This window comes from Crocodylus siamensis, chromosome 9, assembly GCF_052110815.1.
Source record: "Crocodylus siamensis isolate JL-2025a chromosome 9, ASM5211081v1, whole genome shotgun sequence".
Taxonomy (NCBI): Eukaryota; Metazoa; Chordata; order Crocodylia; family Crocodylidae; genus Crocodylus; species Crocodylus siamensis.
Genome location: NC_143403.1, coordinates 38,988,943 through 39,015,309, shown reverse-complemented (window position 1 = coordinate 39,015,309; position 26,367 = coordinate 38,988,943). Strand labels below are relative to the sequence as shown.

Below are 26,367 nucleotides of genomic sequence, written 5' to 3'. Positions count from 1 at the left end.
AAATAGTTTATGCAAAAGGTGGGTAGGTCCTCCTCCTCCTGCTGCTTTTTTGCGACTTAGTGTTAAAGATAAGATAATGGTGTCTTACAAATGTAGATGCACTACTGGATTTTCAGGGATTTGAACAAGGTAAAATAGGATTGCACTCAAACGTCCACTTAGATGCCTGATAGTTGAAACAGAATCTCACTCCCAAGGCTTTATAGTTAGTACAGTACAGACTTCCAGAATTTGATGGTGACAGGGATGGATTCCAGATCCTTCTGCTTGAGAGACATAGGTGGACACCACCAGAAGCAAAGGCAAAACTCTGAGAACTTGATTTAAATGAAAGTCAGAGACTATTTTGGTAGAAATTTGGAAAAAGTCTTAATGTCATGCTATTCTTTAGAAAAAACTGTATCCAGGACTCTACCATCAAAGCTTATATCACCCCTCCCCTCCTGTCTGATCCTATTGCCACCATCAGGGTGTTTTAATGTGGAAGGGAAAGCAGAGGACATGTAGCCATAAGATGGGTCCATCAATCCTGCAAGGGGAACTTTTAGATCCTAGTGGGAGACAGGATCTCTAACTGTGGAGTCAACTCTTAGGACTCCCTATAATAATTTGGCCTCTCAAGGATTACAAAGCATAAGATATGCACTTACTGGAAGATGGAGACCTGAAACAGCTGTGAGATCAACCCTCACTGACCACCAAAATCGTTCTGAGCTCTTTAAATCCAGGAAACAGTGTGTTTGAAATCTGTGCTCAAGGCTGTGATAACTAACGTTTTTGTACCCAGATTATGATTCTCTTCTTTATAGTAACATAATGTGTCTGTTATGTATTATGGATAGGGATTTTTGTACCCCTGATGAGAAGGTTCTTTCCATCAAAGTCAGTCTGCTAATATTTAAATGGAGAGCATGAATTTGTATGAAGGACTTGGTCAAACTTCTGCACTACAAAGTCTGGCAGGTGCATAGGTGGTCAAATATGTTTCTGAACTCCTACTACCAAAATGACTGGCCAGGCCAGAAGTTTCATGATCATCTGGGCTGAGTTTTGCTTGGGTTTTCTGAGAATACTGGGGATGAATAGGTGTGCATAAACAAGGGATTAAAAGGTGTGCAAAAACAAGGCCTAAGGATCCTGGAATCAGTAATGGATTCCAAACTCACACTTTCCCTGGAGCAAACACAACGTCACTTTCTGTTCTGTCTTGTAGCAATGAAATCTATGGTAGACTGACTCAATTCAGACAGCGCTATTGTGTTGAGTTAAAAATGATCTATTGAGTACCAGCACCTTCTGCATTGTCTGGCAGCTGAACAGCTTTGAGAGTGATTGCATAATGGATGTGACTGCTCCAAAGATATACTGTCTTGTGACATAGTGGGCTAGATCTCCCTTGCTTGTTTATAGAAATGCAGCTTATAGTCTTACCTGTCATGATGACTTCCAGTCTTACACTTTTGAGGACAAGAAGAGAAGTTGAGCCTGCCTGATGAAGGGCTCATATGAAGTCTTGTCTCTTGAGAGTCCATGTACTTTGTTTCATAAACCTCCCTAAGCACAACTTCCCACCACACTGGTGGAGGAATTTTAACACCAATGCCACTGACAGCAGTGCAGGAAAGGATGGGACTCCTTTACAGACTATCATTAAGTCTATCCCCACTCTGAATTTTGACAGGGCTTTTGATGATCAGTTTAGTAACATGTCTGCTGACATCTGCCACGTGATAGATAAATTTCAATCAAACTTGTGTCCAACAAAGGGGAAGCTGGGCAGGCTGAATCACACAGGTGCAGAAAACCACATGCAGCTACAGCAGATTGAGGTGAGTTCTCACTGAACCTGGGGTAAGCTCAGCTAGGTAGTTAGGTATGGTAGCATGGTTTGGAATCTCTCTGGTGGCTGATGAGCCACTGCTGTTACAGAGTTCAGAGTGGTTCCTAAAAACTCCATTTTTTGCGGTAGATTCAGCATCAATTTCTCTTTGATTACTTTCCAGCCCCAAAGGGCAAAAGGATGCAGTTTTTGCATGATCTGGTTAAGTGTGGGATCACTTGGACTCCTAACTCCCTGAGGCAACCAGCTTCTAAGGAGAATTTTGTAAGTACCCCAGGGGCTGTAGACAGGCTGAACAATAACCCTCTGAACTAGCAATTGCCATTACTCACTTGAACCTCAAATGTTTTTTGTGGGTGAGTGAATGCCAATGTGAAAAAAATCTTGCTTGAGATTGAGAACTGACTACCAGTCAAATCCAGACATAGGATTACAGAAGACCAGTGTCACCTTTCTGAACCTGATCTTGATGATAAAAGTATTTAACTGCCTTAGGCTCAAACTGGTCACTACCTACCTTTCAACCCCCTTTTCCACCTGAATTCTTGAGGAACTTATTCCACTGCTCTGAGAGAATAAAAGTGATTGCACCCTTGATGTAGTAGGCTCTTGTGAGAAGGGCCATGGAATAAGGACAGGGAAAGTGAGAGTCTGGAACTGCTTTTGTACTGAAAAGCTTGCATCCATCAAATGGCAGATCCTTTTCTGTTATGTCACCTTAACAGTTCCTGAAGAATGGAATTAGGAATGTCTGTTAAAGCATCTTGGCAGGATCTGAGTCCCTTATTAATTTACATGGCAAGACAGCCAGGTACCGTAAAATGGAGGATGTCCAGGGATTCACAGACTGGTGGTATGATTTTTTTTTTAATTATTATTATTTATTTATTTATTTATTTATTTTTAATTTTCCTTGAACCACCTCAGTGGTTGTGTCTACACACACAAATGCCCTAGGGTTGTTTTACTCGACGGTAAATCTGCTCCTGCTTCCCCGCATGTGTAGATGCCTGTCCAGGGTAGGTTTACTCTAAAGTAAAAAGAAAAGCAGGAGTAGATTTGCTGCTCATGGCAGCAAATCTGCTCCTGCCCCTGCTGGCCCTGCACCAGCCTCCTGCACCAGCCAGGCAGAGCTCTAGGCTCTCCCTGGGTCCTAGCCCAGGGTTTGGCAGGGAGTGGGCCAGGAGACAGCTGGGACATTGCTTCCTGCCCCCAGGAGCTGCCTGTTTCTAAGCAGGCTCTGCCACTGGAGCCTGGATGTGGACAATGTCCCCCTGCCTGGCAGTAGGGAGCTCCCAACCCTCGCTCTGTGATCACGATTGTGGAGCAGAGGCTGGGAAATCCTTATCTCCCAGCCCCTGCTCTGTGATCAGGAAGTGGGGTCTGGGAGATTCTTAACTCCCAGCCCTGGCTCCATGATCGTGGACCAGGGGCTGGGAACTCCCTGCTGCCAGGGCAGAGAGACATTGTCCCCACCCAGACTCAGGTGGCAGAGCCCACCCTAGAAGCAAGCAGCTCCCAGGGGCAGGGAGTAATCTCCCACCCCGTGCTGCCCAGGAGCACATTTTCTCCCAGTTGGCTGTCTACTCATGCCATAGAGTGCAGTAATTACTCTTGAGTAAATTTGCTACTTGTGTTTACAGGCAGCAAATTTACTTGTGATTAGAGCAAGCTACAGTGCAGTAAGCATCTGCACATGTAGGCGATGATGCTTACTGCACAGTAATTTGCTCTGATCTTGAGTAAAGCATCTCATGTGAATATGCCCAGTGTGTTAGCAATTCTTAAAAGGGTCCTGAATCTTGTTGATCTTCCTTGGCTGGAACACTATATCAGGCAATGTTTTACAGAACAAAATCAGTTCCATGAACAGAAGAAGCATCCAGAGCACTTTTTAGTCAGTGAGAACAGGGAAGTTCTGCTCTGAGCATGCCAGGATCAGGGGAAGAATGCACATATCACCCCAGAAGAAACATTTTCAGATAGAATTTCTCAGTTTTCTTAGAAAATGACTTACAGATGGCACATTTCTCTGCATCTCTCCCAGAAATGGCAAGCATCCGATGGGCCAACTATTTAAATGTATTACAGGTTCACCTCCTCAGGGCAAGTTCTGAACCCTGAAGATTTATGTTTGGATACACTGAGTATCTCACAAGCAAAGCCAAAACAGTTTCCTCACACCGGGCAGTAAGGAGATGCTAATGAAAAATTGATGCATAAGCTAATCACTGTCTTCTAGATTTCTAACTCTCTATCACAGTCTACCTATGAAAAGGAAAAGTGAATGAAAAGTTATGCCTTGCATCTGCAAGCAGTGGAAGAACCAAGGAGAAGCTGAGGCAGCTGTGCCCTTTAAGTTCTCTGCTCAGGCATGAGGATAATCATGGCTTAGATATGGTCTTAACAGCTGAATGAATTTTGCCCAAGTGAACTGGGTGCATCCACCTCAACACTGGATTATGTAGGAACAAGCACTTGAATAACTGAATAATCCTACATCTTTTAAACCATCAATAAAAATGGCTGTTTTAATCATTTAGTTAAAGCCCAGGTGAATTCTTCCCCTCCCCCTTCCCCCTATTACCTGTATCATGCAGGGTGCGTCTGTCTGCTTGAAAGGACACAGGGAACTGGCTGGTGTTAGTGATTTTGACAATGTGGGTTCGGATGTTACCAAGAATGATGTAGCCAAAGTCCAAGATGTACTCAGGAAGCTGTGCTCTGAAATGGTTAATGAGAGCTCACTTTAAAACACAGCATGGGGCTCAGCTACATTTTCAAAGGATGGGAGCAAACCCCATGGTTCTAATGCTATTCACCACTTGAAGGACTTGGTTGTAAGTGATTTATTGAGGGGTCTAAATTCCCTGCGAGTAGCCACTGAGATGGGGAGAAGTTGTGGAACAGCCTGTGGAACCTCTCTGTCCAGTCCACTGGGCTACTGGAGGATACCAAAAGTTAGGCCCTTTGGCTCTGCTGGACATGGCATTTGTGGTATATGGAATGTACCTTTAATGGGCCAGCAGTGAGATGACCCAGTCTCTCCCCGATGCCCTGTGGGTGTGGTTTGTGGTGGTGTGTAATTGTGGATCTCCCTGCAAGCTGTGAGCATGCAAGTTGATGAGTCCTGCTCCTAATAAAGATAAAGTTGTTTACCACCCCACCAGTCTCTGCTAAATGGTGACTTGAGAACAGAACCCCAAAGACATGGAGGTCTGAGTGAGTACCCCATCCCTGGAACCCAGTGGCACAGAGTAAACATTATATGGTGTCAGAAGTAACCTGTCTCTTGGAGTCACCAGCAGCCTGATTAAGAGGGTTACGGTTTTCATTAAAAAAAATAAAATAATGGAGCATTTCCAACCTCCACCAGCATTATCTTTTAGTGCAAATCAAAGGGAGAGGCTCCAAAGTCTGCAAAAGGAGTCAGTACCCTATATATGGGCACAATGTCTACAAAGCAGCACTCACAGATCTTTGATAACCAGAAGGCCTGGTATAGCACAGTCATGATTGCTGGCTTGCCAGTTGCTTTTAAGTTAGATACTGGAGCAGAAGCAAACATTATCCCAGCAGATGTAGCAAAAGCCCTGCAAGGTAAAGTATGCAGGACTCCTGCTCATGTTTCATTTGTTGCATTTGGCAATGCATGCATCAAACCACAAGGTGCAATCACTGCACACTGTAAGTCTGGTGCTAATGAATCTAATTTAACTTTGTATAGAGCAGATAATAGCGACCCACCTATACTTGGTAGGGTGGCACGCACCACCTTAGACCTTATGAGTCCATGGAATGGCTCTGACAGCACGTGCAGCCAACACAGATCTTCTCAAGTTATACCTGATTGTTTTTGAAGCTTTGGGCCAATTCCCTGGTACCCACCACATCTATGCCAACCCAGTGGTTACACTAGTTGTGTCTGGGTGTAGAAAAATTCCCTATGTAACCCCAGGCAAGTTGAAGCCTGCCCTTGAAATGTTGGAAACTATGGGAGTCATTACAAAGGTGACTAAGCCCACGCCCTGGGTAGTAGCCTTGTGATCACACAAAAGAAGGATGATTCGCTACAACTTTGTCTAGACCCATGAGACCTCAACAAGGCAGTGCTGAGGCAGCACTTTTTGATTCCCACTGTAGAAGATGTGTAGAAGAGCTTGTCAGGTAAGAAGCTGTTCACCATTTTTGATGAAAAGGATGGCTATTGGCAAGCCAAATTGGACGAGGAATCGGTAGAGTTGTGTACCTTTAACATCCCATGGGGGTGTTCCCTTTGGTGTTAAGTCAGCTAGCAAAGTATTCAATAGAAGAATTATGACTGCTTTAGTGACATTTCAGGAATCCACATAATTGTGGAGGACATGTTCATAGCAGTGGCTACCAAAGAGGAGCATGACACCATCCTGAAACAAGTCCTGGAGAGAGCATGTCTGAAAGGAGTAAAGCTTAATAAGGACAAAATACAGTTTTTAGTTGACAGTGTTAGGTGTATGGGCCATATCTTCTCAAAAGATGGTGTCAAACCAGACAATGACGAAGTGGAAGCCATCAACAGGTGCCCTCTCCAACAGACAAAAAGGCCTTCAGAGACTCCTCGGAACCATTCAGTACTTGGCACAATACGTTCCACATGAGTAAAGCCTGATGGCCCCTCTGAAAGTGCTTCTCAGGAATGACATTATGTGGCAATGGGGATCCAAGCATCAGGCAGCCCTGGAAAAAAACCATCATGACGGCACCTGTGCTCAGGTACTTCAACCCAGCAGAGCAGCTGGAAATCCAAGCCAACTCGGCCAAAGACGGCTTAGGAGCGTGTCTGTTTCAGCAGAATCAACCAATTGCATATGCTTCAAAGGCTCTAACACAATCTGAGAGAAATTATGTGCAGATTGAAAAAGAACTTCTGGCAATTGTCTTCTCCATGACAACGTTCCACCAATATGTGTATGGCACCACCCAGGTACGGATCCAGTTGGACCACAAACCCCTGGAAGCGATTTTTGTGAAGCCCATAGGAAAGGCTCTGGCATGGCTACAGAGGATACTGTTGCAGCTCCAAAAATGACATTCAGAATCACTACACCAAAGGCAAAGACAAGTTAGTGGCTCACATGTTTCTAGAGCTACAATGCTCACTCCCTGATGTTTTCCACTCAGAAAAGGTAATTCACGGTCTGACGGAAAAAGAGCCACTCCAGTGACCAGTTACTCCAGCGGTTACAGGAGCACACAAAGTCTGACAAGAAACTACAAGCCCTTAGAACACAGCATCTTAATGTATGGCCAAGCAGGCAAAAACAAGTCAAACCTGAACTAAAGCCATACTGGCCTCTCCGAGACCAAATCCAGATTCAAAATGATTTGCTTATGATTGGGCTGAAAATAATCATTCCCAGTGGTGCGAGGACCGTGTTGACATTGCTTTACTCACTCCATCAAGGTATATGAAGGTCGAAAGTGCAAGCTCGACAAATCATGTACTGGCCTAAAATGAATGCCCACATTGAGCAATGGATTGTGAATTGTGCACCTTGTCAAGAGCTCCAACCCAGTAATTGGAAAAAGCCCATGATCTCACATGATATCCCAGACCTGCCTTGGCTAAAACTGGCAGCGGACATTTTTGACCTACAGGGACAGTCTTATTTGATTATAGTTGACTACAACTCCAAGTACACTGAAGTTTTGCATCTGCCAGACAAAACAGTTGGCATGGTAGTAGCCAAAATAAAATATGTATTTGCTTACCTAACGAGATTGTTTGTGATCAAGTGCTGTTTGTAGGTCACACAATGAAACAGATTGCAACTGACTGGGGCCAAAACTTCACCCATTCTTGCCCAGGTTACCCACAATCCAATAGTCAGGCTGAATGCACAGTTCAGACCATCAAATCAATGTTTAAAAAGACTTTTCAGGATGGCTCTCATCTATATCTGGCTTTACTCAATCTGAGGAACATGCCCATTACCAGTCTTGAGTATGCTCCAGTGCAGCTTCTAATGGGGAGACTTTTGCGCAGTACCCTCCCTGCTACAATGGCGGTGCTGACTCCTAGATTACCATTGACTGCCTCCCACAAGTTGTGGAAACTTCAAAGGTGCCAAAAGGAACACTATGACTGCACAGCTGCATTCTTGCCACCTCTACAAGAGGGAGAGAAAGTAGGGATGCAAATGAGGACAAGTTGGAAACCAGCATCCATCAGGCAAAAAGGGTTGAAATTAGGGTTGGAAGGGGCCTCAGGAGGTCATCTAGTTCAATGCCCTGCTCAGAGCACGACCATCCTCAATTTGATCATCCTAGCCAAGGCTTTGTCTAGTTAGGTCTTAAAAACCTCCCAGAATGGAGATTCCACAATCCCTGGGTAACCATTCTAGTGTCCAACTTGTACTCGTTTGCATCCTTACTTTCTCCCACTCTTGCAGAGGTGGCAAGAATGCAGCTGTGCAGTCATAGCGCTCCTTTTGGCACCTTTGAAGTTTTTCTATCCTGCTAGTAAGAAAATTCTTCCTAATATCTAACCTAAACTTCCCTTGCTGTACCTTGAAACCATTGCTTCTTGCTTTGTCATCTGCCACCACTGAGAACAGTCTAGACGCCATCCTTTTTTGAACCCGCTTCAGGTAGTTGAAGGCTGCTATTAAATCCCCTCTCAGTCTCCTCTTCTCTAGACTAAATAAGCCCAGTCTTATTAGAGTTGCTGCCCAGCCATTCAGCTCCCAGGCTGTACTGGTGCATGGCATTGTTCCCTCCTAAGTGCAGAACTTTACACTTGTCCTTGTTGAACCTCATGAGATTTGTTTTGGTCCAATCCTCCAACTTGTCTAGGTCCCTCTGAATCCTAACCATACCCTCCATAGATTTCACAGACAATAGGGCTGGAAGGGGTCTTGGAAGATCATCGAGTCCAGCCCCCCGCCTGAAGGGCAGGAAGTCAGCTGGGGTAATAGGATCCCAGCAAGATAAGCATCCAATTTTCTCTTGAAGATGTTCAGTGTAGGTGCTTGAACCACCTCCGATGGCAGGCTATTCCAGACCTTAGGGGCTCGGACAGTAAAAAAATTGTTTCTTATTTCCAGCCTGAAACGGTCTTGCAGGAGTTTATAATCATTTGACCTCGTCATCCCTTGGGGTACTCCGGTGAACAAACGTTCCCCCAGATCCTGGTGGTCACCCCTGATAAACTTATAGGTGGCCATCAGATCACCCCTGAGCCTACGCTTTTCCAGGCTAAAGAGCCACATAGCGCTCAGCCTGTCATCTTAAAGTCTGTTTTCCTGACCTCTGATCATGCACATGGCTCTTCTCTGAACTCTCTCAAGCTTCTCCACATCCTTTTTGAATTGTGGGACCCAAAACTGGACACAGTACTCAAGCTGCGGCCTCACCAAGGCCGAGTACAAGGGGAGAATGACATCCTGGAATTTGCTTGAGAAGCATCTATGGATGCAAGCCAGCGTTTTGGTCGCTTTACTATTTGCAGCATTGCATTGCAGGCTCATGTTCATCTCGTGGTCAATGATGACCCCCAAGTCTCTTTCTTCCATAGTGCTAGCCAGTGTCGCACTACCAAGCCTATAAGGATGCTGCAGGTTTTTCCTCCCAAGGTGGAAAACATTTCATTTGTCAGTGTTATACACCATCAGGTTCTCGTCCGCCCATTTGCTGAGCCTGGTCAGCCTGGATCACCTTGCTGTCTTCATGTGTGGATGCTTTGCCCCAAAGTTTGATGTCATCAGCTAACTTGGCCAGTCCGCTTCTGACTCCAATGTCCACATCATTAATGAAGATGTTGAACAATATGGGTCCAAGGACAGAGCCTTGGGGGACCCCACTGTCACAGGGCACAATGATGATTGACTTCCATCAATTACCACCCTCTGGGTTCGACCACGGAGCCAATTTCCCAGCCAGCAGATCGTGGTGGACCCAAGGCCACAATTGGCCAATTTCACCAAGAGGTGATCGTGGGATACCAGATTGAAGGCTTTTTTGAAGTCAATATATATGACAGCGATCTCTTCTCCCCTGTCCAGGTGATAGGTCACCTGGTCGTAGAAGGAAATGAGATTAGTCAAGCAAGACCTACCCGCAACAAACCCGTGCTGGCTATCCCTCAGGATGTTGGCATCGGCCAGTCCATTAAGCATGGCCTTTTTAATAAACTTTTCTAAGACCTTCCCCGGGACAGAGGTCAGGCTGATGGGCCTATAGTTAGCTGGATCCACTTTCCTCCCTTTCTTGAAGATCGGCACCACATTGGCCTTCTTCCAGTCTTCGGGCACTACACCAGAGCACCAGGAGTTCTCAAAGATCTGTGCCAGAGGCTGGGCTATGATGCTCGCCAGCTCCTTGAGTACCCTGGGGTGTAGACTGTCAGGACTGGCTGACTTGAAGGTATCCAGCCTCTCAAGGTGTTCCTTCACAAGGTCAGCATTGATGGAGGGCAGGGGATCTGCCTCACTCCAGCATATCTACTACTCCCCCCAGCTTGGTGTCATCAGCAAGCTTGCTGAGGGTGTAATGTATGCCATCTTCCAGGTCATTGATGAAGACATTGAACAAAACTGGACCCAGTACTGACCTCCTGGGGGACTTGACTTGATACCGGTTGCTAACTAGACATCGAGCCACTGACTACTACTCTCTGAGCGCAATGCTCCAGCCAGTTTTCTATCCATCTTACAGTCCATTAATTCAGCCCATATTTCCTTAGCATACCTGTGAGAATGATGTGGGAGACTGTATCAAAAGTCTTGCTAAAATCAAGGTACACCACATCCATCGGTTTCCCTGCATCCACAGAGCCAGTCACCTCATCATAGAAGGCAATCCGGTTGGTCAGGCATGACTTGCCTTTGATGAATCCATGCTGACTGTTCCTCCAAGTGCTTACAAATGGATTTCTTGAGGACCTGTTCCATGATTTTTCCAGAGGCTGAGGTCAGGCTCACTGGTCTGTAGTTCCCTGGATCCTCCATTTTCCCATTCTTAAATATGGGCACTACGTTTGCCCTTTTCCAAACATCCAGGACCACTCCTGATCTCCATGAGTTTTCAAAGATGATGACCAAAGGCTCTGCAGTCTCATCAGCCAACTCCCTCAGCACCCTTGGGTGCATCCTGTCCAGCCCAATGGACTTGTATATGTCTACCTTTTCTAAATTGTCTCTAACCTGTTCTTTTGCTGCTTTTGGCTGCTCACTTCCTCCCCAAACTGTGCTGCCAGGTGCAGTAGTCTGGGAGCTGACCTTGGCCATGAAGACTGAGACGAAGAAGGCATTGAGCATTTCAGCCTTTTTTGCATCCTCTGTCACAAGTTTGCCTCCCCCATTCAGTAAGCGACCCACATTTTTCCTGATCCTCCTCTTGCTACCAACATACTTGTAGAAACCCTTCTTGTTACCCTTCATGTCCCTTGCTAGCTGAAACTCGTTGTGCTTTGGCTTTCCTGACTTCATCCCTGCATACCCAAGCAGTGCTCTTATACTCCTCCCTATTTATTTGTCCAAGTTTCCACTTCTTATAAGCTTCCTTTTTGTTACTTAGTTTACTGCAGAGTTCCCTGGTAAGCCAAGCTGGTCTTCTGCCATACTTGTTAGTCTTCATACACATCAGAATAGTTTGTTCCTGCACTCCCAGTAAGGCTTCTTTGAAGAACAGCCAGCTCTCCTGAACGCCTCTCCTCCTCAGACTGGCCATTTACAAACTCAGCAGGGGAGACCAGCGGGAATTGGGTGAGGCTCTGTTCCCCTGGGCATCACTAGGGGTTACTAGGAATAATGGCCACAAATTGTTAGAGAGAAGGTTCAGGCTGGACATCAGAAGACACTACTTTATGGTTAGGACTGCCAGGCTCTGGAATGGACTCCCAAGGAAGGTGGTGCTCTCTCCTACCTTGGGGATCTTCAAGAGGAGGCTGGACAGGTATTTGGCTGGGGTTTTATGACCCCAGCACTCGTTCCTGTACAGGGCAGGGGGTCAGACCTGATGACCTGTTTAGGTCCCTTCTAACCCTAAGCACCATGAAACTATGAAACCCCCTTTGGAAGTTTACAGCTATTCCCAAGCAGTTCCCAGGGACAATCTCTCTGTGTGTATATGGCAGGGCACTGTTGGTGCCCACCACTTTAAGGGCCAAGTCAAGTAGCCAGCAGGTGCTTGATTTTTGGTGGCCACTTTAGAACCATGGCTACCTATATAAACAGAGCAGTTTGCCACTGGCAGCCAGGCAGGAAACATTGCCTGGCTGAGCTGTTGTATGAAAACATCTACAGGTAAGAGCAGGAGGCTCTTGGTCCTGGGCATGGCCTAAAACTGCACCCTGCTGGGAGTGGGTGGTATGGTGAGGCTCCCAGTGGCTTGGGAGCCTCCAGGAAAATACCAGACCAGTTACCACCCTGGTGGAAGGCAGGCTGGGGCACCTCATGAACCTCTAGCCCCCACATCACTGTGGGCATCAGCTGGGGCCAGGCATGGCTATGGCCACCTGAGCCCCAGCTGGAGATGGAAGTAGTCCCAGTGAGGGGGTAAAGTTGTGGAGCCTCAGTGAGGTGGAAAACAGAGGGCTGGGAGCCTGGTGTGTTTGAGTTTGTAGAGAGTTGCCCCAGAAGGGGCCAGGACAAACTTGACCCCGGCTGGGTAACTGGCTGGGCACTACCCCAGTGAGGGTCATGGGAGAGGCCCAAAAGACGGTACATCTGCCACCCAAGGTGTATACTAGATAAAGCCTATGGCAAAAGGGGCCCACTCCAAGAGGGAGCAAGGCAGTATAAGTTGTCGATGAGTGAAAGAGACCCTATGAGAGGGGGTGGGCCCTAATGAGAGGAGGGTGTGGTATGTGTGTGTGTGTGTGTGTGTGTGTGTGGCCTGACAATGAGGGCTAAGCTTGGTCCACCTGTAGGCCGGGGAGCATTTGTCACCTGGATACCATCTGTGAGGCTTGGGCTATGGTGTAGGGGAGGATCAGACCCGTAGAGAGAGCCCCCTGGCACTGGGAAAAGAATAGCTAGCCTCCCGCCTAGTAAGAACCAGTTATGAAACAACAAGGCATGGCAGGTGAGCGAGGCAGGCAGTTAGCCCAGAAACATGTGGGTGGGCCAACGGTGGATCCCTGTTATAGTGGAACCTATGAGGAAGCCACCACTCACTTGACCAGTTTTCGGCGAGTGCGTTGGCTGACAGCAGTGTCTTTTAAGCCATATGTGAGAGCTTTCTGCTGTTCCAGGGCATGCTCTTGTATCAGTAGCCGCTCCACTTCCATCTGCAGCCAGGTGTCTAACTAGGGAAAGCAAAGACAGTAAATCATCAGCACAGACCCTACAGAAAGCACATTTTCTGTGCAGCCAAAATACTTTTCCTCTAGTAGGGTTGAGAATGTCCTCCCTTTCAGAAGGAAGGCACTAGTGTTTCATTGCTGAATCTGTTTGTAGTTCTTTTTTGTCCTCTTGGCCTACGAGCCATGACCCTGTCCTGAGATTGACCTGATAAAAGACCTCGGGCCTGATCCTATTCTTGCTCTTAGGCATCTAATGAGTACTTAGGTGTCTATGTGTGACCCTATTCCTCCCTGCTAGACATGCTGAAAAAAACATTATTTTGACAATTTGCTGCCATATTAGCATGAAGATTGAGTCACAAAAAGCAGAGGAGGATCCGTCTACCTTTTTCATTAACAGTTTTCTAGGGGTTCATGTAGGACAGAACTTGGGTGAAATAGGACCTGCCCTCCTTCCCCTCCCCACCCCAATTTTCCTGATTAGTCATTGTGACTAGCCATGCAAACATATCGGCCAATTACTGGAAAGGAAATATTCAGTGTCCCAAGCACCTGTCTGTCCCCAGTTAATGACCACAGCTTAAAAGAAGCCTTGGAATAAATGGATGTTCTAAAAGGGGAACACAATTTGCACATATCATGGATGAATAGAATCATAGAAAATTAGAGCTGGAAGGGACCTTAGGAGGTCACCTAGTCCAGCCTCTGCTCAAAGCAGGATGTGAGGGAGGAAAGGAACCAGCAAGCTCCGAGTCTCCCTGCCCCGACACAACGGGGCTAGCCCTGCGCCCACAGGCCCAACGCACCGGGTGGAAACCCACCTCTTTCAGGTGCCTGGAGGAAGGAAGAGCCGGAACCAGCATTGCCGGCATAAAGGAAGCACTGGACCTGGACAGCGGGGTGGCGGGACCGGAAGGAGACAGAGGAAAAACAGCTGCCGGAGAGAGCCGACGGGAGTGGATGCGAGGTGCCCGCAGCGGCTGCAAGACCTTCTGGGGTAAGGATAGGCCCCAGCGGGGTTGGTGAGCCCGGAAAGCTGGCCGCACGTAGCCGCGGACTGTTCAACGCCGCCGGGAGCGGCTGGCCCCGGCAAAGAACCACCCGGGCTAAGCTACAGTAGGGGTGCACGCTGGCGGGACTGCTGCTCCAGCAGCGTGGAGTGGTATTTGCCCAAGGATTCCGAATCGGGGCGGAGGAGCCCCTCCCCAGGAAGGGGATGAGGAAGGGTATTAACCCCACATCTGCCAAGGGGCACTGACTTATCCATGGGGAGGAAGCAAGTACCCCTCTGAAAGGGAAATCCCTGATTGGGACTGTTCAGGTAATCTGCCTCCACTAGGAGGAAGCGTGGGAAGGACATCTTGAGGCGGCCGGCCTAGACAGGCGGCCACGAGATCCCGGTGGTACGGGCAAGGGTGTAGGGGTAGAAAAGCCCTCAGCGATGCGGGACCCCGAATCGACACACAGTCGCAGTTCTGGACTGGCGCGCACCGGATAATCCAAACTGAACCGTTCAACATCAAAGTCGTGGCTGATGAGCTAGACGCGTACAAAGTACAGAGGTGACACCCGGCGAACGGGAAGCAGTCCCTGAGGGGGAGGGGGCGGTGCGCCAAGCTGGCCGCCCCCCCCCGCCAAACTGGTGCATTGGCCGGGAACCTCGACGGTGGCCTCCTAACAGAGTGAGGAACCCTGATGGAGCACCAACAATTGATCACATTGATAGAGTCGCTGCAGCAGGCCATGAGCTTAATGGCGGTTATGCAACAGCAGCAACATCACACCATAAGGCAAACGAGTCTACAGGAGCATATACTCCAGCAGCAGGCATGGGCCCAGAGAGGGCCATGGGATTTCAGGATGCCGAAGATGTCTGGGGAAGACGATACAGAGGCATTCCTTGAAACATTCGAGACAGCGGCCTTGGCCACAGGGGTGGAGAGGTCGAAATGGGCCAGCCACCTGGGGGTCCTGTTGGTTGGACAGGCCCAAGCAGCATACAGGGCAATGTCCCAAGGGGACGCCCTAGACTACGACAAAGTCAAAGCTGAGATTTTGGACGGCCTGATATTACACTGGAGCGGCACCGCCAGGTTTTCCGAAGGGAGAAGACGGGGGAAGCCAGGACTCCCCGTATATTGTGGCAACACCTGGCGGACGAGCTGAACAAGTGGCTTAGACCAGAGTGGACCTCAAAGGAGGAGATATGTGATAAGATTTTGCTAGAACAATTTATATCAGCTTTAGATGAGGATACCCAGAAGTGGGTGAAGTGTCATTGTCCCACTTCATCAAAGGAGGCCCTGCGACTAGCAGAACAATCTGATACGGCCCAGGAGGAGCACCGGAAGACGTGGGGGACCAAAGGGAAGGCCCCCCTTGGCAGGCCAAGCCAGGGGAGCAAGAAGGGCAGCCCCACAACCCTAACATGCTTCCTGTGTGGGCAGAAGGAGCATTTCGTCAGGGACTGCCCACAGGGACTTCGCTCCAGGCCGGCCAAGGGCACAGAGCCCCTCGAAGAGCAGAGGGGACTGCAAGAACCAATTGAAGCCGAGGCAATGGACTGTGGGGTCGGGGGCCATGGAACTGGAGAAATCCAGCCCTCACCCGAAGTTCGGGTGCGGGTTGGGGGGTGCCCCATCATGGCGGTTGTGGACACGGGTTGTGCCCAATCCCTGGTACGCCCCTCCCTGGTGGAATGGCGATAGGCCCAGCGGTGCCCCGGAGTTTACATGCTCTGTCTTCATAGGCAGAGGTCATATGTCGAAAGACAACTACTGGACTTACAGGTGAGAGGCACCCAATGGCTAATGCTGGTGGGCCTGGATGAGGGGATTTTGTATCCCATGATCCTAGGCCTAGACTGGCCGGAAATCTACATGGTAATAGCAGCCCTACAACAACCCGAGGATGCAAGAGACGGGTTGGCGGGGACCAAGGCCGAGGGGGCAGTCGAGACAGAGATGGAGGCTCTAACCAGCACCAGCCGCTTCCAAGAGGCACAGGAATGCGACCCAGAGCTACTGCCGTTCCGAGAGATGGAAACAGAACGACTTGCCAAGCAGGTAAGGCACCCCGATCGGGAAAAGTCTATTCCCAGGGTTGAGCTGAGAAGAGGGTTATTGTATAGGATTAAGGCAGGGAGGGCCGAGGGAGAAGAAGTGGCCCAATTCGTCATCCCACAATCCTACCGTGAATTGCTCTTAAGACTGGCACACAATAACCCCTTGGGAGGCCACTTGGGGAAGCATAAAACAGAGGCCCGACTGGCGCAGTGGTGCTTCTGGCCTCACATGTACGAGGACATTGAAAGATACTGTACAGCCTGCCTGGCCTGCCAGAGGGTAAGCACCTATAAGCCCCCTAAGGCACCCTTACAATCGATGCCAGTAATACTGGAACCATTCACGCGGGTGGCTCTTGATGTCGTGGGTCCACTGCCCCGGAGTGCAGGGGGACACCAATTTGTGCTGGTATTGATTGATTATGCAACGTGCTTCCGAGAAGCTATCCCTTTAAGGACCGTCACAGGGCCCAAGGTAGTCGAGGAACTAATGAAATGGGTGGCCAGGTTTGGAATACCTAAGGAGATTATAACAGACCAGGGAACCAATTTTATGTCATTGGTCCTGGGAGCTTTATGCCAGGTGCTGCGGGTACATCACTTAAAAACCGCGGTATACCACCCCCAGACCAACAGCCTGGTAGAGCGTTTTAATGGGACATTAAAGGGGCTTAATGGGACATTAATGGCCCGGGCTAAGCTGTGGTAGGGGAGCACCCTGGCGGGACTGCAGCTCCAGCAGCATGGAGTGGTATTTGCCCAAGGATCCCCAATCGGGGTGGAGGAGCCCCTCCCCAGGAAGGGGATGAGGAAGGGTATTAACCCCGCATCCGCCAAGGGGCATTGACTTATCCGTGGGGAGGAAGCAAGTACCCCTCTGAAAGGGAAATCCCTGATTGGGACTGTTCAGGTAATCTGCCTCCACTAGGAGGAAGCGTGGGAAAGACATCTTGAGGCGGCCGGCCTAGATAGGCGGCCACGAGATCCCGGTGGTACGGGCGAGGGTGTAGGGGTGGAGGAGCCCTCAGCGACGTGGGACCCCGAGTCGACACACAGTCGCAGTTCTGGACTGGCGTGCGCCGGATAATCCAAACTGAATCGTTCAACATCAAAGTCATGGCAGGCGAGCCAGATGCGTACAAAGTACAGAGGTGACACCCGGCGAACGGGAAGCAGTCCCCGAGGGGGAGGGGACGGTGTGCCAAGCCCAACTAGTTCATTCTCGTGAGGGCTTTGTTGAACCAGGCCTTACAAATACCCAGACCATGGGTATAGGCACACTGGAACAGCAGTAAATCTACTAATGAGTTTTTCCCTGTCTACTTACAGCAACGGTGGGATTACAAATGAGACACAATTCAATAAAATGTGGACTTATTTTGGGTCTCCCTTCCATGAAACCATATATTTAAAATCCTTTATAGACTCTAGCTGGAATGAATGGGCAGAAAACAGAATGATCTAGGAATTAACCAACAGTCAAGGATCTGACTAACACCACCACTGGCAGGGAGCTAACTGGATCTGTTCAGCAGGAAGGTGACCACTGATCATTGGTATTTGGCAGGGAGAAATGTCCCACCCAAACACATCTGAAATTTCTTTTAAGGAGAGGTGAGAGAGACAAAAGCAGCCACAGGTGACAGATGTTATTTACATTACTTTGTGCATAACTGGAAAATGAGGTGAGCAGGCTAAGAATGTATGTAGGCTAGACAAGACTGCACACTGGAGTCAAATAACAGTTTGGTTTTCTAAGAATTTATAAACCCAGAAGTATTTGGGTTTAAGAAAGAAACCCAGCCCTCCCTGTATCATCAACTAGCCATATCATTATTAAAAAAAACATATCCAGCACCAAAAACATATCCAGTGCTTTGAGAGCAGAAGTAAGGCTCAGAAGAACCAATAGCTGAGCTAATTTAGGAAAATTCACCACAAGAGCATAGATCACCTGTCACTGTGCTTACGTCCACAAACATCCAAATGCTATACAACATCAGCATGCTGAGCATGACAGCCATTAGCTGCAGAGGGCAGGCAGGGTTTGTATGCTTTCCTCTGATCTCCTTGGGGCTGTGCATGCCTTTGGGCTTAATTTTGCAGTGTTTACTTGTGCAATCTGTCCTACTCAAAGGGAAAATGATAACCCAAGCAAGTGAGGGAATCAAGCACTGCACTATCAGAAAGATTTGTACTTTGTGAAGACAGCTTTCAGATGTCCATGACAGAGGCCCCTGCAGGAATAAACTGCCAGGGATACAGCTTTAGTGATGTACAGTGGCTGCAATATCAGTCACATGTAAGGACTGGGAAAAACAGAAGCCAAAATAAGTGGAGTACTGCCAACAGAAGAGCATGACTAAGGCAGCAGAAGCCTGGCATGCACTTACTGCAGTGGCATCCACTCTTACCATGGTGCTGGAATTGTCCACGGGTGGCTCGGCAGCTGTGGCCTCTGTGTGGCTGAGGCCTTCATCTCTCTGAGGCTCTTGCTCCATGTTTTGTTTTGCTTCCTTGAGGACATTCTCATACTTTTCATTTTCTGGAGGAGGAAGCAGTAGATGTCCAAGAAGTTATCATGGATTTTGGACTGACCTTCAGCTATATTCTACCTCACTTCCCCTGAACATGGTCATCTGCCACTCATGACTAACTGAGGTAAAGCCAGGGATACAGCATGTTCCCTTGTTTCCTTTCCTTTTTCTCAAAATTTTTCTCCTCCATTCATCCTCCACCTTTTCTGTCCACGGATCTACTAGTTTCTTCACAATGAGAAAAGACAACAAGAAAAGACTTTTTAGGGAGTAAAAAGAAGGCACCAGACAATGTGGGGCCCCTGCAGGATATGCTTGGCAATCTGGTGGTTGCACCAAATACAAAAGCAGACCTTTTTAACTAATTCTTTAACTCCATTTTTCTGAGCAGGGACTGGGACATCTCCCCCACTGGGATTCAGGATGGACTCAGGAGAGACTCCGCCAGGCCTAGGGTCAAGGAGGACCAAGTTAATGAACTTCTGGAGGGGCTGGACATGTTCAAATCAGCAGATCCAGACGCTGTCCACCCCAGGATGTTGAGGAAATTGGCAGGGGTCATCACAGAGCCCCTGGCACGGCTTTACAAGCACTTCTGGTGCTCTGGCCAGATGCCAGAAGACTGGAAGAAGGCCAATGTGGTCCCCATTTTCAAAAAAGGGAGGAGGGAGGACCCAGGCAACTACATACCCGTTAGTCTTACTTTGGTCCTGGGGAAGCTCTTTGAGAAAATTATCCAGGAGCACATCTGTGAGGGACCAGCAGGGGGGATGATACTCAAGCACAACCAGCCTGGGTTCATTAGTGGCAGATCCTGCCAGACCAACCTGATTGTCTTCTACGATCAGGTCACAAAATCACTGGATGCAGGTGTCATGGTGGATGTAGTCTTTCTGGACTTCAGGAAGGCCTTGACACTGTCTCCCACCCCTTTCTCATTAAAAAGCTAGGCAACTGTGGCATTGATGCCTACACAGTCACATGGGTCGCAAATTGGCTAGGGGGCCGCACCCAGAGAGTGGTGGTGGATGGGTCATATTCGACCTGGAGGGATGTGGGCAGTGGAGTCCCCCAGGGGTTGGTCCTCAGGCCTGTACTATTCAATTTATTAGCAACTTGGACAAGGGGGTGAAAAGCACCCTGTTCAAATTCGCTGATGACAGCAAGATTGGGGGTGAGGTGGGCACGCTAGAAGGAAGGGACTGGATACAGATCAGGATACAGTTAGATCTGGACAGGTTACAGGGGTGGGCAAATGAGAATAGGATGGGATTCAATACTGACAAGTACGGGGTGCTGCACTTGGGCAGTAGGAATCAGCAGCATACCTACAGGCTAGGAAACTCTCTTCTCAAAAGCACAGTGGCAGAAAGAGATCTTGGAGTCATTATCAATTCTAAAATGAACATGGGTTGCCAATGTGACGATGCAGTCAGTAAGGCTAACTGCACCTTGTCATGCATCCACAGATGCATCATAAGCAGGTCCAAGGAGGTGATCCTCCCCCTCTATGCGACACTGGTCAGGCTGCAGTTGGAGTACTGTGTCCAGTTCTGGGTGCTACACTTCAGGAGGGATGTGGCCAGCATGGAGAGGGTGCAGAGGAGGGCCACTCACCTGATTGAGGCAGCAGGGCAGACCCTAAGAGGAGAGCCTACGGGACCTGAACCTGTTCAGCCTTCACAAGAGAAGGCTGAGAGGGAATCTAGTGGCTGTCTATAAACTTACCAGAAGGAACCAGAGGGGAATAGGTGAGACACTGTTCCCCTAAGCACCTCCCGGAGTAAAAGGAATAACAGCCACAAGTTGATTGAGAGTAGGTTCAGGCTAGACATCAGGAGGCACTACTTCACAGTCAGGGTGGCCAGGATCTAGTACCGGCTTCCAAGGGAAGTAGTGTTGGCTCCTACCTTAAGGGTCTTTAAAAGGAGGCTTAATAACTACCTAGCTGGGGTTATATGAGCTTAAACTTACCAGGGGTCATATAAGCCCACTACCTTTTCCTGCCCAGGGCAGGGGGCTGGATTTGATGATCTGCTCAGGTCCCTTCTGACCCTACATCTATGAACTATGAACTATAAACTATGGACACAACTGCCAAAGGGTCTTTTCTTTTCTTTGCCTCCCCACACCTCCAAAACAGACTCTTTTTGTCCCTTTTCTGTATTGATTGCTCTTCGATCTACCCAAGCAATTCTGTATCTCTGTAAATGTCTCCCAGCCTTGGTGTCCAATCACCAACTCAAATTAAGCACGAGCACAAGCTCCTTATGTTTCCTCACAAGCCCACTCTTCTCTCATCTTCCTTCGTTGCTCTTCATAATTCCACTGTTCTCCCCATTACTGAGGCAAATGACCTCATTGGCCATTTTCATTCTTTTTTCTCTCCTCTCACTACATAACTTGTCCAAGCTAGTCTAAAATCCTCTAGGATTTTCCTCTCCAGCATGATTAAAGTCTATCCTTTTTTCTCCATCTCTGTGGCTAACTCTCTTCTCCACATCTTGGCCTTTTTCAAAGTATATCCAGAAAAATCAAAGGTGCCAGGACACTTATCTAGTTCTATGGCTTCTAGCTAATGCCTCTCTAGTCTCCCTTCTTCCCAACTCAATCCTCTTTTAGCACATCCTAAAGGCTGCCATGTGAAAATGACTCCCCAGTCACATTATGGGCAGAACATGAAAAACTCCCTACCTGAAGCCCTCTGCTTAGTTACATCCTCCTAATCAAGTGTAAGTATCTACTCTTCATTTTCACTGACTTCTCATGCTCTGCACTGCCCTGCCCTTTTCTCCTCCTTCCCAGAAAGCATCTTGCTTACCCATGCCCTTTAGGGCTTCTATAATATCATCTGGCAATCTGGATGGTATTATCCTTAAGGCAGAGATCACACTCTCTGTGTTTATTACTGTGCTAATACTCAATAAATATGCTAAATAATGCTGTTAAAAGGTTGAATATTCAATTGCCAACCCCCTGAATAATTTGTCCCCAGGAATTTGCATGTTTTGGAGAGATGTGTGATGATGCTCTATGAAAGTGAGGTGAGGGAGTCTTCACTAAGAGGGTATAGCACTGGACAGAAGACACATATTGTGCAGAAAGTCCTACCTCTGATGTTTCTGGGCAGGTCTAAGCAGATTCTGGGAAAGGTCCCCTCTCCTTTGAGGGTGATGCTCTCAGACTCCAGATGGGCCACTTGTATCTGGAATGTCCTGTGGAAGACCTCAGGCACTCCAGGCAGGTAATAAACCTTCAGCACCTGCTCTTTTTCTGATTCAATGTAACCCTAGATCATGCAGGAGAGATGTAGAGAGTATGTAAAATGGATAGAAGAGTTTACTGAATATCTAGGAATACTGTTGAGGTCTTGGACAATGAAGATAGGAGGGGAGGAGGGAAAGCATAGAGCTGAAACAAATAGAATAAGTGCAGTTGAGCTGGAGTAGACTTGGGTGGCATGACTTACGAGCTCTTTTACACCTCAAATCTCCTAGACCAATACATATCATAAGGGCTGTACTATAAAATCTCTATGGGTGCAGTGCTGACTTGTGCTTTTGATGCCTTCACATGTAAGAGGGCTGCACTGCAGGCTGTGCCCTAGTGAAATGCTGGACCAGTTAATCCCAAGCTTTCTTATGGCTCCCAGACAGCACATGCTGGTATGACCTGACTAAGTTCATGCCCAGATAGTTTTGTAGCCTCACAGAATTCATATTAAGGCAGCTTGTACCAAATAGGATAACAACAAGAAACGACTAAGAGACAGGGTTTGCCCTCTATCCACACTATATAGGGATATGAAGAGAAAAAGAAGCTGCTCATGACTTTCATTCTTGCTTACCTGTCTAGTCCTTGATAAATCCTTTAGAGTGGGGGAAACAATTGCTAGAAAACACTTAATTCCTGTTGGGAAAAGGTAAACTCTAGGGGTACTTTTACATGTGCTGCAGGGGTGGTAGGGTGGGGCCGGTGCTTTAATTAGAGCACTGCAGTGTCTCGTGTTATCAGTGTCCCTGTGCTTCAAAATGGTGGCAGGGGTGCTTCGACTAAAGGTCGTTCAATGGGCTTTAGTTCAAGCACCCCCACCACCATTTTGAAGTGCAGGGATGCTGATACATGAGATGTGGAAGCTGGCTGGAGTGCAGTAATTACCACACTCCAGCAGACTCAATTACTTGAGCGGTCTCTGCATTTGTGTACAGGCACCCAAGATGCGGAAAATATCACAACACCTAAACCTAACCTGGATGTGGCTGTGCTGTAACTGTGCAGGTGTATATGTAATACCAATTTGCTGGACAAGCAAAGTCTATGTCAGTGATTCTCAACCTTTTTAGACGCAAGATCCCCCTTGTTAAACTCAAGGTGCCCCTCAAGAAATGTCAGCTCTTAGTTTTCACTCATTTTTTGTCTCCATAAAAATAATACAGCAATTCTTCTGTTGCAAAGAACTCAGAAAGAAATAACTGGTCAGAATGTTCTTGGCACTCTGGATTCTTATTTTGAAATCACTGGGTTTCTCTTGTGAATCATGTATTAGGTATTTGCACACTAAGCAGTGCTAATACTGTGTGGCACTCCATGGTGCCCTTAAAAGGAACTTGTGGCATCCCAAGTTTTGAGAATTAGTGGCCTACACACAGGAAGGGAGCTAACCTGGGAGATTCAGGTCCAGTTCCCACTTCTGCTACAGATTTGCTGTGTGACCTCAGGCAAATCACACCTGAAAGCATCTAAGGTGCCTAGTTCCTATTTAACTGGACTCCAATTAAACTTAGGCACCTAAATAATACTGAGGATTTGGGGCTTAGTCTCTCTGTGCCCTCTGTAAAAAAACATGGAGATGAAGGTACTACTGTGCCTCACTGTAGTGTTCTGAGGATGAATAGAGAGAGGTGATGGGCCATGTCAGACAGACAGTGTGGATGGAGTCTACTGGCACATGTTGTCCTTGCCAAACCCTATACTGTTTTACCTACCTTGGGCTTAAACTGCACTAAGAGAAATGTAGGCTGCATATTAAGACAAACTATGAAGGTGGCTAGGTACCAAAACAGACCATCTAGAGCAGCTGTGGAATCTCCATCACTGGAAGTTTTAACTGCAAGTTAGACAAATATTTGTCCTGGATGTTCCTGTCTTGAGCTCAGGGTTAGACTAATGACCTCCCTAGCCCCCTTGCAGTCCTACTTTTCAGTGATTTTTATACCATGAATATGGATCTCTTATTAGACGTGACTCAGCATTCAACAACTAGAGCCACCTGGACGTACACAAGTTCCCTAAAAAGAGGTAGGGCTGGTAGGTGCTGAAGTCCTTGGAACTCATTCTGTAATAAGGTCTTTGAGAAAACAAGGAGATCACCCTCATGTCAAGGTTCTCCTATGCTTCTGAACTCTTCCTGCTTCTCCCCTGGCACTGATAAGGGCACTATCTTGACCACCCTGCAGGTTCAGCAGGGTGGCTTTCCTGACAAAGTAGTTGTTCTCCGGCTCCATACCCTTCCCCCACATAGAGTTCCCCTTAGGCAAAGTTTGAAGGAAAAAGGGGTTGGCCACTGTGCAGTCAGAAAGACACCACTAAGCAACTGCTTCTCCTTTCTGTACCAGGTCTCAGCCCTCTTCTTCTTCTTTGCTCCGTCAGGTGCTGTTCAGAGAATCAATGTTAAATGAAACAGTCATCCTGCATCTGACCAGGCAAAGCAAAATCATTCAGAAACATGAATGCAGCACATAGATGCATAGGAAACCCAGACAAACCAGGTACTCAGTTGCACAAGTGGATGTAGGCTGCCAGGGGCAAAATCATCCCTCACAATGCCAGCTGCTGGATCTCAGGCAGGCAATGGCTGCCTCAGAGAGGCTGCAGCAGAGGGCATCAGAGACTCAAATATCTAAGAAGTGACTTCAGGGAACTTTGGAGAAAATACTAAAGCAATCTGCCCTCTCACTGGGAGAAAGAAGCCCTGAAAGGATCACCCCATCAGTCCCACTGTTGAGGGGGCATGAGCAGGGGTCCCTATTATAATGTGACCAACTAGGCAGTGGCTTTCACAGCCCTGTACAGAGGCCATGCAGGTTGGAGCATCAAGAAAATGGGGCATTGCTATTATGCCTAAGTCTGAGCAAACTGTTCCATTCACTGGACTGGCTCACCCAGTATCCAGCAGAAAGGATGGTGCATGTGTGGTGGGCTTGCCAATTCAGCCCGGCTCAAATGAGTTTGGAGAATCTTCATTTTGATTGGTGGAGCCTGTCCAACAATTGGGTAAGGGCTGGGGGAGGGGAGTGGCGGGGGGGGCAAAGAGACTCCCGGACCTGATTAGAGCCCAGCTCTACAGGTCCGAGAAGACTTTGGGGGCAGAGCCTCCGATGAAGATGAAAGGAGCTGCATGCTCAGCACGAGAAGAAGAGGACATGTTGGAGGAATGGAGAAGAAGGAAGAAGGGGTAGAGAAGAGCTAGGAGAGCTGCCCAGTGGGCATTTCCAGTTGCCCTGAAGAACTCCAAATACTCACTTGCCAGGACCTGTGCCTCAGCCCCATTCAGTAAACAGTGCAGCTTGATGGTCTGCAACCGCTGGCAAGTGGCCAGGGCACGGTACACATATTGGTGCATGGGGCTCAGGCCCTGGGAGTCACTCAAGGTGGCTCAGGTCTGCAACCCCTGGCTCAGGGCCAGGTCGTGAGTACAGGCAATGCAGCACAGGAAGTCCAGGAGCGGCCTGAGCCCTGTGCTGTGCTAGGGTGCCCAGGCCTCCAACCCCGAGCACAAGGTGAAGAGCCGCAACATGGAGCAGTGCGTGTGGCCTTAAGCTGGGCTGGCGGCAGCAGAGCCGGGTGGCAGGAAAGCCTGGGAAGGAGTAGAGCTTGACCTGGAGGATGGGAGGCAGCTTGCAGGACTGTGGAGTAGTAAGTTACCCTGGAGAGGGCGTCTTTACAGGAGAAGGACCACCAGGGTTGTGAAGGGCCACCATGTGGGCTGCTGCTGGGTGATAGGTGGGCATAGGAGTCTTTGGGGTCTCCCTCTTTTCTCCCCACAACCTCCTGTCCTATAGTGGTACGTTAGGAGTGGGGTTCCTGCCCTAGGGGGCACCCAGGTAGTCTCAGGACTGCTTATTATATTCGTAGACTGTCTTATATTTTAGGTGAATAAGCTGAAGTAATAGTTTGTATATTAATATGAGTTATAAGGTTGCCCAGTCAATATCCTTTGTTCTGGGTTGTTCTATTGTTCACTTGTATTTTTTAATAATAATTGGGGGTCTATGTCTATATTGTATAGGGTTTATTGTTTTGTAAGTCTGTGTGTCTGTCTGATTTAATTACCCTTTAATGGTTTTGTTGTAATAAAAACTACAGAAGCAGAATGGGATCTCGGAGTTATAGTGGACTCCAAGATGAACATGAGTCATCAGTGTGACAAAACCATCAGCAAAGCTAACTGCACTTTATCATGCATCTGCTGATGCATGACAAACAGAACCAAGGAGGTTCCCCTCTATGCGGCACTGGTCAGACCACAGTTGGAGTACTGCATCCAGTTTTGGGTGCCGTACTTCAAGAAGGATGTTGTTAGACTTGAGAGGGTCCAGAGGGTCCAGAGAAGGGCCACTTGTATGGTTAGGGGCTTACAGGA

At 48.1% G+C, this 26,367-nt stretch overlaps 1 protein-coding gene across 1 annotated transcript in view; it reads right to left on the bottom strand.

Annotated features, from left to right (window-relative positions):
- Nucleotides 1–25,347, bottom strand: part of LOC149857379 (axonemal central pair apparatus protein HYDIN-like) — a 34,071-nt gene extending 8,724 nt beyond the window's left edge. Inside the window, exons 1-6 of the mRNA XM_090063945.1 lie at nucleotides 25,248–25,347; nucleotides 18,603–18,733; nucleotides 15,732–15,814; nucleotides 13,931–13,958; nucleotides 12,997–13,127; nucleotides 4,428–4,564 (exon numbers count right to left, since the gene is read on the bottom strand). Coding sequence (XP_089920071.1) covers nucleotides 4,428–4,564; nucleotides 12,997–13,127; nucleotides 13,931–13,958; nucleotides 15,732–15,814; nucleotides 18,603–18,733; nucleotides 25,248–25,347 — 610 coding nt within the window. The remainder of the gene's footprint in view (nucleotides 1–4,427; nucleotides 4,565–12,996; nucleotides 13,128–13,930; nucleotides 13,959–15,731; nucleotides 15,815–18,602; nucleotides 18,734–25,247) is intronic.
- Between the last annotated feature and the right edge of the window lie 1,020 nt (nucleotides 25,348–26,367).